Raw genomic sequence first — 14,897 nt, 5'->3', positions numbered from 1 at the left:
TCCTGGAAATTATATTTTATGGTTTCGCATACCTTACTATTGACCAATTAATGCCCATATGCATATAAATGCACTTTCGCACAATGCAGTGAGAATGAATTTTGAGTAACCGTTAACTTAATTTACTTTAAGGCATGGATGGCTTAAGTTTACTTTTAACCTCCCCATTCTTATAAACACCAAGTAGATAACTAACTCACTTTGTGATCATGAGTGTGCCAAACCTCACGTGTGCATATGCTCACATTTTTGTGGATGCTTGTAAGAACGAGTGTAGTTGTGCCATGCAGCTTGCGCAAGAGCGTTAATGCATCCATATCTGTTAATGGCTATATATAATACTTTTCTCGCTGGATTGCGTGTTCATTTCTCCTTGTGCCATCTGTGATTTTATTTTTGATCTTCTAAATAAATGAAGATATTTCCTCCATCTGGCTGCTTTTCTCTCTATAAAATGGGAAGTTACATTGCGGAAGGGTCATTTTTTATGAGTTGTATTTATTTATCCCCCACCGAAATATATTGGCACCACCAGATGCTCCTGAACCAGTTGTTGAGTGTCCCACCCAAGAGGAATCAATGCTAGATATGTCGAAACAATTGTCGTGATTAACAATAAATTCTCGTATATTCCATCTTCTGTCTTTCATTTGTTATATACCTAATGATCACTGTGAATGTGACCATGCTTTACCAGTAAGTTACCAGGCAAACAGTGTGCATGTTTGAAATTAAAAATATAAAATGGTGACAATTTATCCATCACACCTTGTATATATATATATATAATATAAGTTGGAAAGAAAGTCTTGTCTCAATAAAAAGAAGCAAATATGATATATTTCATCAGTATAATCCCACTGATTTGACAAATTACTGGAACCTCAGGTGCAAAAGTCTTCTGGTTTCAAAGGAAAGGAACAATCATTATTATTTTTAACCTCTTCACAATTAATAAACTTTTTTCCCTCGAAATAGTGGTGCAATGATATGAAATGATGATGGTTGGATAAAGCCAGGTCAGGAGAGCATGGAGGATGAGGCAAAACTTCTATATTTAGTGATATAATATTTTCCTGGGTGACCCTGGGTTATATGTGGTCTTGTATTATCATATAAGGGCAATACTCCTTTGTGATAGATCAATGATGGGTGATTTTTCTTCCGTTCTTTTTTTATGCAATACTTCCAATTAATGACAATATTTTCCCACCTTAACTGTTTCATTTTGGCTTAACACTTCATGATAGATGACACCTTTTATATCTTAACAAACACAGAGCATAGCATTTGGTGGGAGTAGTTCTGGTTTGGTGATAGATTCTCCTTTTTTAATAGGTGCTAACCATATTATTTTTCATTGGATATGATTATAGGGATCCCACTTTTCATCACTTGTGATGATTGTACCCAGGAAAGGCTCAGTAGCAAGTCTACTCTTTAATGATGAGCAGCAGATAATACTTTGATTAAGCTGAGAAACAATCAGGCGATGAGGAAAACACTTTAAGCTGAGAAGCAGTCGGATAAGGGGACACACTGACCAATTTTAGACATTTTCTTTGAGTTCATGATGTCTTATGATTGAAGTGTGATTCTCGTGTAGTATGCTTTGGATTTTCCTTGACTAAGGTTTTCAGAAATTCAATATTGATATAATGTAAAGTATAATAGCCATCTCAATATGGCTAACCACAAAGGGTGGATGTTACTGTAGCTTTTAGGCCCAGGAGATCATCGTCTCCAGCTGGCTTTAGGCACACTATCTGTGCCCTTATGGTATTTGCAAAGGGAGGTCATCCCTCTCTCGTAAACCTAAGTGATACGCACAGACCGCAGTTTCGAGGTAGCTGCCTCTTGTCAACGGGCGGTAATCACCGGTTTACGATGAAAAGGAAGACCTGTATGCAAATACTTAAGTGTTTTTCTAGTAACTTCCATCACTGACTTCGAAAAACTGTCTGCAAGCAATAATAAATCTCTGAATGAGATGTAAACAGTAACCGCTCGACAATGTAAAGTATAATAGCCATCTCAATATGGCTAACCACAAAGGGTGGGTGTTACTGTAGCTTTTAGCCCCAGGAGATCATCGTCTCCTGTTCAGATCCAGGGGAATCTACAAGAGAAAAATTTCCCAAGTAAAACTAACCAAAACATCAATAGTGTGTCCAGACACTTAAAGCTTCATTTCCTTAGAATGAATATTTCTTGTTGATTCCTTTGCTAAGGAGTCCTTTTTGAATTCATACAGTGTGTAGTGTCTGATATGGGTCTGATCTAAGCTCATTTTAAAATTGGAGCCCCGTGCAAGTAAGGTGCTAAGAGCACCATCTGAGTGTGATCATTGCCAGAGCAGCTAACTGGCTTCCGTGCCGGTGGTACATAAGAGGCTCCATTCGAGTATGATCGTTACCAGCATCGCCTTACTGGCACCTGTGCCAGTGGCATGTGTAAAAAGATTCGAACAAGGTCATTGCCAGTACCGCCTGACTGGCCCCCATGCCAGTGGTACATAAAAGCACCCACTACACTCTCGGAGTGGTTGGCATTAGGAAGGGCATCCAGCTGTAGAAACTCTGCCAGATCAAGATTGAAGCCTAGTGCAGCCATCTGGCTTGCCGGCCCTCAGTCAAATCGTCCAACCCATGTTAGCATGGAAAGTGGACGTTAAACGATGATGATGATGATGATGATACAAATTTAACCCCCGTAGTATAAGATAATCTGCAAAGGAACAACAAAACATTAGAATATAAAAATCAATGCTTAAGTACTGAAAAAGTATCCTGAAAATGATCACATCAAAAATGCAACAGGACTTTCTTTTCAGCCTCATATATATTTCTTTATTGCCCACAAGGGGCTAAACATAGAGGGGACAAACAATGACAGACAAACGGATTAAGTCGATTATATCAACCCAGTGCGAAACTGGTACTTTATTTATTGACCCCAAGAGGATGAAAAACAAAGTCGACCCCGGCGGAATTTGAACTCAAAACGTAACAACAGACGAAATACAGCTAAGCATTTCGCCTGGCGCGCTAACGTTTCTGCCAGCTCGCCGCCTCATATATATATTTCAGCCTCATATATATTGCAACACTACAGTAGCACTTTCACTTTAACATTTCTTTAATATTTTTGCTGTATTTATTTCAATAGGGATTGCGACGAGGAGATCACATTTTAGAGGTGAATGGACACGATTTTAGGTATATTACACATGAAGCTGCAGTGAAAATCATGCTTCTGGCAACTGAGATGAATATTTTGGTTGATTCTTCATGTAAGTATTCAGGAGGTTCATCATTCATTTAATGTTTTAACAGAATTTCTGAATCTTTGTGTCAAGAAAATAAGGAGAATGTTGTTAGCTCTCAGTGGTAAAGTTATTAGTGTTATGTCATAACCATTTTCCATCTTCAGAGTTCTGATACTCTCTCCTACTTGTTTCAGTCACGTGACTTTGGCCATGCTGGAGCACTGCCTTTAGTCGAGCAAATCGACCCCAGGACTTGTTCTTTGTAAGCCTAGTACTTATTCTATCGGTTATCTTTTGCCGAACCGCTAAGTTACGGGGACGTAAACACACCAGCATCGGTTGTCAAGCTATGTTGGGGGACAAACACAGACACACAAACACACTCACATGTATATACGATGGGCTTCTTTCAGTTTCCGTCTACCAAATCCACTCACAAGGCTTTGGTCAGCCCGAGGCTATAGTAGAAGACACTTACCCAAGGTGCCACGCAGTGGGACTGAACCCAGAACCATGTGGTTTGTAAGCAAGCTACTTACCACACAGCCACTCCTATACCTGGTGGCAAAATAGTAAAGATAATAAGGTATTGAACCATCTACATGAAAGTCATTTCAAATTCACCTTCAAGTGACTTATTGTATGCTTGGACAAGGTATAAGATCAACTGGAGATGTAATGTTATAAATATGAGTGTGTGTGTGTTTTTGTGTCTGTGTGTGTGTACAGAGAGTTTGGGTTACATTTGACAATTTGCATAAAAAGAAAAGAAAACACAAATCCCATCCAAAACTAAAGGTATTTTTAAAAAATGAAAAAATATCAATAGGCGCAGGAGTGGCTGTGTGGTAAGTAGCTTGCTAACCAACCACATGGTTCTGGGTTCAGTCCCACTGCGTGGCATCTTGGGCAAGTGTCTTCTGCTATAGCCCCGGGCCGACCAATGCCTTGTGAGTGGATTTGGTAGACGGATACTGAAAGAAGCCTGTCGTATATATGTATGTATATATGTATGTGTTGTGTGTCTGTATTTGTCCCCCTAGCATTGCTTGACAACCGATGCTGGCGTGTTTACGTCCCCCGTCACTTAGCAGTTCGGCAAAAGAGACCGATAGAATAAGTACTGGGCTTACAAAGAATAAGTCCCGGGGTCGATTTGCTCAACTAAAGGCGGTGCTCCAGCATGGCCGCAGTCAAATGACTGAAACAAGTAAAAGAGTAAAAGAGTAAGTGGTTGATTTCTTTTCTAGCTTTGTCATATTTTGTCTCAACTTTTACAACAGTCTGTTAACACCCCTCCTTCCATTCTCCCTTCAAAACCTTCTCTTCCACCTTCACACTATATCACCTCTGAATCTGATCATTAATAATAAATTAGTTGCAGGGAGTCTGAGAGAGGTATCAAACCAATCACTAATTCATGACTACAGGGAAGAAAATGCCATTATTTACCCGTCACCACAAGGTCGTATCGGCTGTGTCATTACCAGGTAAGCTGCTCTTAAAATTCTTCTAAATTGTGGATTTGTACATCTCTATATATATAAACAGCAAAATGTCTGCGTATGTGTCCTTTAAACAAATCCACAATTTTTCAGTTAGAGGGCTCGCACTTTCTATGGTCATTCCAAACCGTCCAATGGTGGTCGTGCACATCTTTACATTTCCCCAGTCACCCTGCAAAGCCATTAAAAAATTAATAGAAATGACATTTTGGTGAATTTTCTATCCAAAACCCAATCAAAATGCCCGAAACTGAATACGCTAATTGAATGCCAGCTAGCTGTATGTAATTGGTCGAAGATTTGGACAGTACTCGCATGTATATGTGCACGCATGCAGCTGTATATGCATGCACTAGCACTATGATCCGGCAACGCCAGTCCATAGTGCTGGTGTGTATATATATATACACATATCAGGAGCGTATATTCCAGGTGTGCTAGGTGTGTGCTGCATACCCATCAAAAATGGCAAATTCATTATAACTATTAACCTCACTCATTAATTTAATCACAAATCTTATTCACTATTCCCTTGCTCTGCATGTTCTATGCACTGATCATGCAGTTTTGGCTACTTTTACCGATGATTTGTAGTATATCTGAACACTGTATACAATAAGATCATTATTATTATTTTTAAATATATGTGTGTACAACAGTATCAGCACCAAGCAGTGTTTAGGCATAAGCAAACTTTAGGTTAGTTAAAATCTTTCTACTCTAGGCAGAAGACCTGAAATTTTATGGAAGGGGACTAGTCAATTACATCGACACCAGTGTTTCACTGGTACTTGATTTATCGACCCCGACATTGGGAAAGGCAAAGTCGACCTCGGCGGAATTTGAACTCAGAAAGTAGAGACAGGCGAAACACCGCTAAGTATTTCGCCTGGTGTTCTAACACTTCTGCCAGCTCGCTGCGTTTAGGTTAGTTAAAATCATTGGCGTATGGTGTTTGTTGTATAACAAAGTATGACAACTGTTTCAGTTACTGTTTTCCCCCAGCAGAAAACAGAATTTCACAGAAGCATGCTGTTACTTCGTTTCAGCCATGGGTATAATAAAAGTTTTCCATTAAGATTTGTGATTACGTTAATGAGTAAGGTTAATATTTATAATGAATTTGCCATTTTCAATGGGTGTGTAATGTGCAGATCTAGCACACCCAGAATATACATCCCTGATTAAAATATGCTTGTAACATATTTTGCCCAGGATATTAATCGTTTGGAAGCCGTTCAGCAACGTGCAACCAAGAGAATACCCTCCATCAGGCATTTGCCATATTCTGAACGCCTTACTTCCCTGGGCATGGACACATTGAAACTCTGACGTCTGGCAGCTGACTTGGCAGACACCCATAAAATTATTAACCATCGTACCAACAATAACTCTGAGCACCTTTTTAAACTCCACCCATCTAACACCCGTGGACATATTTACAAAGTCAGAAAACAGCACAGCTCGCATGACTTCAGGAAACATTTTTTCGCGCTGAGAGTTTCTGAAGCATGGAACAAACTGCCAGCATCAGTTGTTAGTTGTCGGAGCACTGCATCCTTCAAAACTTCCATGCTTCCTGAGATTCGCCAACACTACACCTGATTTTCTCCCCTCCATACACACACAAGCATGTATCTGACTCATGCATTGTTCGCTTTCCAGACATTTGTACATTACTGCATATACTCTGACAAGTTGTGGTGCACTGTATACAATAATTTCATTATTATTATTATTATTATAATGAATTTGCCATTTACTATGTGTGTGCAGTGCAGATCTAGCGAGTCTGCTGCTCTAACCACTAGGCCATGTGCCTCCACTAGTATACAAAGTAGTCTGTATTAAATATGGGGCATCCTACATAAGGATTACCAGCAGGAAATTGCACATTTGTATAAAAGAACACCTGCATGTGGACACTTAAAGAAGTGCCAAACTCAGAATTTTTAGGTTTCCATCGGGGCCACCCAATGCAACAGGGGAAATCTCAGAATCATGGAGGCCTTCCTTATAAACATTGAAACCTGCTATTAACAACAGGAAGGAACTAAAAGAAACAGACTAGTTGCCATAGCAACACCAGTCTGCAAATGTCACCTTCCTCTTCATTCCCCCTTACTTCTCCCTCCCCTTATTCTTCTCTCCCCCGTATTCCTCCTTCCCTTACACTTCCCTTTCCCTTACTACTCTCCCTCACTCCTCCCACCCTTTACTTCTCCCTCGCAATTACTCCTCCCTCCCCCTTACCCCTCATCACCTTACTCTTCCTTCTCCCTTACTCCTCCTCCATTTCCCTTACTTCTCCCTCCCCCTTACTCCTTACTCCCCCTCACATCTGAGTAACGACTTTTTGCAACTGCCCCTTTTTTCAAATGCCCTGATGAAAGAGCCATGACCCTGAAATATAAAAAATACAAGGTAAACCTGCAACATTGTTTTTGTTTTTATTTGTTTTCCCCTTTTCCTTTTAGTAATTTACTTTGTACATTCTTACATTGTTCCAGCCTAACACAACAAATCCCTTTAAATTTATTTCACATTGCATATTCCTTCGGTCCACGAATGACCCTCTTAAAAAGTTCTCTCTCCATCTTGACTCTTTATTCTTTAATAGGGATGGATTCTCAGCAAATGAAGTTATTGTTAAAAAAGTAATGGCTAATTCTCCTGCCAGCAGTGCCGGTTTGAATGTCGGGGACCATATTCTAAAGGTATGTTTTATACAGTTCTATATTCATTGTCGTTGATTTTGTTGTTGTTGTTGGCATCCTTTTTGTCTCAGGAGACAATGGAGTTGCGCATAAAATAATCTAGTCTGGCTTTTACATTTCTATTTCGTTACTACCCACAAGGGGTTAAACACAGAGAGGACAAACAAGGACAGACAAACGGATTAAGTCGATCATATCGCCTCCAGTGCATAACTGGTACTTATTTAATTGACCCCGAAAGGATGAAAGGCAAAGTCGACCTCGGCGGAATTTGAACTCAGAAATACCGCTCAGCATTTCACCCTGTTTGCTAAAGTTTCTGCCAGCTCGCCGCTTTCAATACATTTCATGTCCTAATACATCTCCTGCTGTGGCTGTGTAGTCCTATCCTGGACAAACACTCCTTCTGGCAAGTGCCGCAAATGTAGCGAAGACTTTGCCTGGCTGGTTGTAATGCCATAGTCTCTTGTTGACGTCTTTTCTTGTCTTTCCATTTCTCCTCTCTCTCTCTCTCTCTCTGTCACTCCTTTGTGTTCCCTCTTTTACGGTATGTCGCCAATCTCCATGGTTGCTGGCAACTGCTTCCCAGTTGCTAATATTGATGCTGCAGGCCTTCCTCTTTTACTTGTTTCAGTCATGTGACTGTGGTCATGCTGGAGCACCGCCTTTAGTCGAGCAAATCGACCCCAGGACTTATTCTTTGTAAGCCTAGTACTTATTCTATCGGTCTCTTTATGCCGAACCACTAAGTTACGGGGTACGTAAACACACCAGCATCGGTTGACAAGTGATGTTGGGGGGGACAAACACAGACACACACACACACACACACACACACACACACACACACACACACACATATATATATATATATATATATATATATATATATATATATACGACGGGCTTCTTTCAGTTTCCATCTACCAAATCCACTCACAAGGCTTTGGTCGGCCCGAGGCTATAGAAGAAGACACTTGCCCAAGGTGCCACGCAGTGGGACTGAACCTGGAACCATGTGGTTGGTAAGCAAGCTACTTACCACACAGCCACTCCTCTGCCTATATATGTTGCCTTATTAAGTATTCTTTATTTATTGCTAGAACAATGCTCTATGTTATCAATGCTTTCTTTTATCAATTTCTTTTTTATTTCATTCACAGATTGATGGTATTGATGTTAGTTTACTGACGGAGAAGCAAATCATATCTCTTATGACATCTTCTAAGAAAGTGAAACTCACGTTAACAAGGTCTCATCGTAACGGTGATGACCTGGCATTTTCATCGACGAGATCTAGGTATCTGTTTTATCTTTTATATCTTACTTGTTTCAGTCGCTGGTCTGTGGCCATGCTGGAGCACTACCTTGATGAGTTTCGTCAAATAAATCAACCTCTGTACTTAATATTTAGTATTTGGTACTTATTCAAAGTTATTGGGGGTGTAAACTAACCAACACCAGTTGTCAAGTGGTGTGGAAGACAAACACACACACACACATATATATGTATATATATATATATATAACTCGTTTCTACTGGAGCAATGTGAAATAAAGTGTCTTGCTCAAGAACACACTACTCAACCTGGTCTTAGAGTGTCAGGCTTACAATCACGATGTTGTGAGTTTGGTTTCCAGAACAGGTTGCGTGGTGTGTTCTTGAGCAAGACACTTTATTTCGCATTGCTCCAGTAGAAACGAGTTATATGTATATATATATATATATATATATATATATATATATATATAACGTTCCTCCACGTCACTCTCTATTTGTATCACATCAAAACTAACTATGACTTATTTTTTCCTCTCATACCGTCTCTGATGAAGGGATATAATTAACAAATATCCTAGAAACAGCTGTAAGACCTTCTATCTATAAATGCTCTAATATCTATACAGCCTTGGTTTTTTTATCTCATTATGCAAAAAATTCTTTTATATATATATAATCAGCATCATCATCCTTTAATGTCCATTGTCCATGCTGGCGTGGGTTGGACGGTTTAACTGGGCTGGCTGGCACACTGGAAGGCTGCTCCAATCTGTTCTGGCAGAGTTTCTACAGCTGGATGCCCTTCCTAACGCCAACCACTCTGAGAGCGTAATGGGTGCTTTTACGTGCCACCAATATCTGCCACAACTGCGATTTTGCTTGGCTTGATGGGTATACATATTCTTGACACTAATCCAAACTTGTTTTTGAGCAAGGTAATATTTCCCCATAGTCAGACATGTTTTCACAAACTATGGGAAATAAATGATACTTCTAGCATGATAGTGACACTCATTTACAATTATCACATGGCAGCACCACATACATATACACATACATTCATACGTACATTCATACACACATTCATACATACATGCATGCATACATACGTACATACATATATAAATACGTATGTACGTACGTACATACATACATGCATACATACGTACATACATACATACATACATACATGCATACGTACATACATGCATACGTACATACATACATACGTACATACATACCTACATACATACATACATACGTACATGCATACATACGTACATGCATACATACGTACATACATACATACATACATGCATGCATACATACATACATACATACGTACATACGTACATACAAACATGCATACATACGTACATACATACATACATGCATACATACATGCATACTACATACATACATACATACATACATACATACATACGTACATGCATACATACGTACAAACATACATACATACATGTGTGTGTGTGTGTGTGTGGACTCCACTCATGATCACAAGATTGTGGTTTCAATTCCCAGACTAGTGGTGCATATGTGTTCTTGAGCAAAACTCTTTTATTTCATATTACTCCAGTTCACTCAGCTGTAAACAAATACCCCTGCAACAGACTGATTTCCCATTCAGAGGGAATCCTGGCCTGTCTCCCTAGCTAGCAGGATGGCATCATTCAAAGTGCACTGTGACCAGCAGTGTTTAACAACACCCCATAGTCTAGTTGATGTAGTGACACAATGGTACGTGTGTATATGATAAGCATATCTCAGTTTCCATATACCAAATATTCACAAGGCTTTGATCAGCTTTGGGCTATCATAGAAGATATTCGCTCATGATGTTAGGCGGTGGGATTGAACCCAAAACCATGTAGTTTGGGAAGCAAACTCCTTAACCCCACAACCAAGCCTGTTACTTATGTGGGTGGGGTGGGGTGGGATGCTTGCATGCAATCTACTAAATTATAAAATATTTCCATTATATATAAAATTTGGTGGTTTGTTGCCAACTTAATGTGGCAGTCCCAGGAAGGGGAAAAATGATACTGCTATTTAGCCCCAGGAAACACCGTTTCCAGCTGGCCATGTGACACAAGCTAAATAGTGGTACCATTTTTCCCTTTCCTGGGACTGCCACATTAAGTTGGTAACAAACCATCTCTTTATCGTGCTGCTGCTGTATAAATCTCTTTGAGAGATTTAGGGATCTTTTCCTTTTGAACGGCAGACAATTTCTAGTTAACTAAACACTTTAAAACTTCGTATACTGGTAGAATGTGTCAAAATAAAACATTTTTTTCTCTTGGCTTTCTTGAGAAAATTGTAATTTGTTTGTTTAACGTAGTTTAATTTTTCGAATTTTAACCAATCCTTTGTTCTCTTTTGAGCTAAAATCATTTGCTGCGTCTAAAACTGAGACAACATCCTGTAACTAACCCTCAACCTCCCCCCTAACCCTAACCCTAAATTTTTTTTTCTTAATTGTTAAATTAATTTAATTGTTACGCATGTAAAAAAAAACTAAAGCAATGGAATTGAATTAATTTAACAATTAAGAAAAAAAAATTTAGAGCTAGGGTTAGGGGGGCGGTTTAGGGATAGTTACAGGATGTTGTCTCAGTTTTAGACGCAGCAAATGATTTTAGTTGAATGGAGGTAATCGATTGGTTAAAATTGCCGAAATGCTCGGACGAAATATCTTACAAACTATAGAATTTTCTCAATAAAACCAAGAGAAAATGATGTTTTATAAACACATTCTACCAGTATATGAAGTTTAAAAGTGTTTAGTTAACTAGAAATTGTGTTGACATCTGCCGTTCAAAAAGAAAAGATCCAGATTTAGGAATGTAATATTTCTAATATCTAAATTTGTTTTACATTTTTTTACTTTTAGTATGGACTTTCATCATGACAGACCTTTCCATATGAGCAGAACCTACAGTTCGGAACATCTCTATCCATCATACTCTGGCAGTGATTATGGTGCTTATGGCCACAACTACCCTAGATCACCAAAGATGATGAAGCATTTAAGCTCATCTCAACCTCATATGTGGTATCACAAATCCACAACGACATCACGATCTGACCTATCAAGTCCAAGCAGAAGCTTCCGCCCTATTTCTGCGAATATTCCTCGAGCATCACCAAATGCCAATTACTTGAGAGCTGTTTCAAGCCACTTTGATGATATGCATCTCAGTAATTCTTACTCCTATTACGATCCCCACTTGGGCAGTCCGATGACAAAGTTCCCAGGTCGTATTTACCAATCCCGAAGCCTTTCTAATTTAAACAGACCCTTCCAGAGAGAGGATTACGCTCGGAAATATAAATATAAGAATGCCAAACACAATTCAAATTCTCAGCATTTCTTTGCAGATGATTCTTGGCCTCTGTACTAACTAACCCCACACAGAACTGGTCCCTTGACAAGGGTGCAAGTTTACGTAAACCTAATCATATTGCTTTCAGAAAGTATATATAAGCTGTATTAGGTCTTCAGAAATTATATATAAGCTTTAATAGGTCTTCCCTCCAAATCAATATTACTGTTTGACAGAAACTGGCTACAATACCCTATACACCCAAAAGTAAATAGACACTCTTTATTAAACTGCTTTATCTACCTATTAGTACGATGCTCAAACGGGTTAAATCATTAACAGCTGCACAAGGCATGCTTACTAAATACCAGATTAAATATAAATATTTAAATGCATCAAATGACTTTATTTTGTTTCCAGAAATAAACCATACCGAAATGATGGTGTCTATTTACTTTTGATATGTCTGTGTACTCGTTAATGTTTTGTATATATGTAATATGTGTGATTTTGTATGGAGGCAAAAGAAATCAGTGATTAGATATTACATCATATTGCAAATGTATGCATGCTCTATAGAGTTTTGGGGGAGTCTCTACTAAATACAGGATACCAAATTTGTCTTGCCTCTTATTCTATCTTCCTACCCAAACCATAAGAATATTTACTCTTTACACTTTTACTCTTTTACTTGTTTCAGTCATTTGACTATGGCCATGCTGAAGTACTGCCTTTAGTCGAGGGAATCAAGCCCAGGACTTATTCTTTGTAAGCCTAGTACTTATTCCATCAGTCTCTTCTGCTGAACCGCTAAGTTACAAGGACGTAAACACACCAGCGTCGGTTGTCAAGCGATGTTGGGGAGAGGGACAAACACAGACACACAAACACACATACATATACATATATACGACGAGCTTCTTTCAGTTTCCATCTACCAAATCCACTCACAAGGCTTTGGACAGCCCGAGGCTATAGTAGAAGACACTTGCCAAAGGTGCCATGCATTTGGACTGAACCCGGGACAATGTGGTTGGTAAGCAAGCTACTTACCACACAGCCAATGTTCATTTAGCCTTTTGATACTAGAGATTCGAGAGCTGGACAGTATGTTTATCAGCTTTTGTATGTGTGTGTGTGTGTGTTATGTGTATGTATTATTTTATGGGAGTACAAAGTGCCTTGCAGTGGCCAATGGTTTCATCCTAGTTAGGGATTTTGCAACCAGTGAAACAATGTCCTGTATATATATATATATATATATATATATATATATATGAATAAAAAATGGAGTTAACGCAGGTGTAATCAAATATTTTTACTTTCGACACATGTTTCGAAAATTCCACTGATACTATTGTGAGATTTTTGCTGCCCTGGTAACTATTTATTTATTTTTCCGTGTTAATTGTTAACAAGGTAAAAATACACTCATCTATTTATATATATATATATATATATATGTATATATATATGGAGAGTTTACGAAAAAAACAAAAGACAAAGACAGGTGGTGTACAAAACAAACAGATGTATTAGTATAACGCTCAGGAATAGAAAAAGTCTTTTACGTTTCGAGCCTACGCTCTTCTACAGAAAGGGACATAGAAAAAACGAGGAGAGAAAGGACATCCAGAGAAGGAAGAGACGACAAAAGGGAAGACCAGAAAATACAGGAAAGTTTAGAAAGTATAAAAATAAAGTAATGATAATAGTAACAGTTTTATGTAAAGTTCAAAGGTTTTTTGACGTTGCGTTGTATTGCAAGGATTTCTCATCAAGAGTAGAGTCCACAGTGATCTATAGGTAGGAGAGGTGTAGCCAGAGGGTAAATGTCCAAAGGAGAATCTAGCAGAATATGCTTGCTTCATTTCTTTCCAATCTTACACATCCTCTACACTTAAAGTCCACATCTCACTGCCATACAGCATTACAATTCATACACAAGTATCATACAATCTACCCATCACTTTATTGTTGGCAAGAAACCAAGAGAATGTAAGAATTTTGTAAGGTTTCTGCACAAACAATTTTAATTCTGAAGGTGTCTTTCAATTTTGTATGAAAATTTAAAATGCCTGAATATTATGGAAGAAAGCTTTGAGAATCTTGTGTTATTAGCTGAGGTAATAACACCCAAAACTTTTTCCACCCTATCCTAATTTTGGTTAAAGTGCATTCAGAGCATCCTCCTCCACTGTTTGTTTGGTCACCTGGGTAACAGAACTTATCAGCAACTTCTATAGAGCCTTCTGAGTATTGGTAGTGATTTATTTTTCTTGTGTTCTTACTGCAAAGTACTCCTGAGCTTCTGCCACATGTAAAACATTTACCTATTATCAGCTCACCTTTAATTCTAATACACTCTTTTATCATCATCATCATCGTCGTCGTTTAACGTCCGCTTTCCATGCTAGCATGGGTTGGACGGTCCGACCGGGGTCTGGGAAACCAGGAGGCTGCACCAGGCTCCAGTCTTATCTGGCAATGTTTCTACAGCTGGATGCCCTTCCTAATGTCAACCACTCCGAGAGTGTAGTGGGTGCTTTTTACGTGCCACCAGCACGGAGGCCAGTCAGGTAGTACTGGCAACGACCTCGCTCGAATCCTTTTACAAATGCCACCAGCACAGGTGCCAGTAAGGCGACGTTGGTAACGATCACGCTCGAATGGTGCCCTTTTATGTGCCACTGGCACAGAAGCCAGTTGGCTGCTCTGGCACCATTAATCACATCAAGTACACTGCATAGAATTCCTACATACTAATTTTCTGCACAC

The 14,897-nt window shown here is 39.0% G+C and overlaps 1 protein-coding gene across 4 annotated transcripts in view; it reads left to right on the top strand.

The window, feature by feature from the left end:
• LOC115221606 overlaps positions 1 to 12,568 on the top strand; it is a 66,200-nt gene extending 53,632 nt beyond the window's left edge. For all 4 annotated transcript variants that reach the window (XM_029791805.2, XM_036510904.1, XM_036510906.1 and 1 more), the window contains exons 3-7: positions 3,169 to 3,292; positions 4,647 to 4,758; positions 7,394 to 7,490; positions 8,654 to 8,790; positions 11,687 to 12,568. In XM_029791805.2, coding sequence (XP_029647665.1) covers positions 3,169 to 3,292; positions 4,647 to 4,758; positions 7,394 to 7,490; positions 8,654 to 8,790; positions 11,687 to 12,197 — 981 coding nt within the window. In that variant the 3' untranslated portion in view covers positions 12,198 to 12,568. The remainder of the gene's footprint in view (positions 1 to 3,168; positions 3,293 to 4,646; positions 4,759 to 7,393; positions 7,491 to 8,653; positions 8,791 to 11,686) is intronic.
• The last annotated feature ends 2,329 nt before the right edge of the window (positions 12,569 to 14,897 follow it).

This window comes from Octopus sinensis, linkage group LG18 (assembly GCF_006345805.1).
Source record: "Octopus sinensis linkage group LG18, ASM634580v1, whole genome shotgun sequence".
Taxonomy (NCBI): Eukaryota; Metazoa; Mollusca; class Cephalopoda; order Octopoda; family Octopodidae; genus Octopus; species Octopus sinensis.
This window is presented reverse-complemented; position numbering and strand designations above follow the sequence as displayed.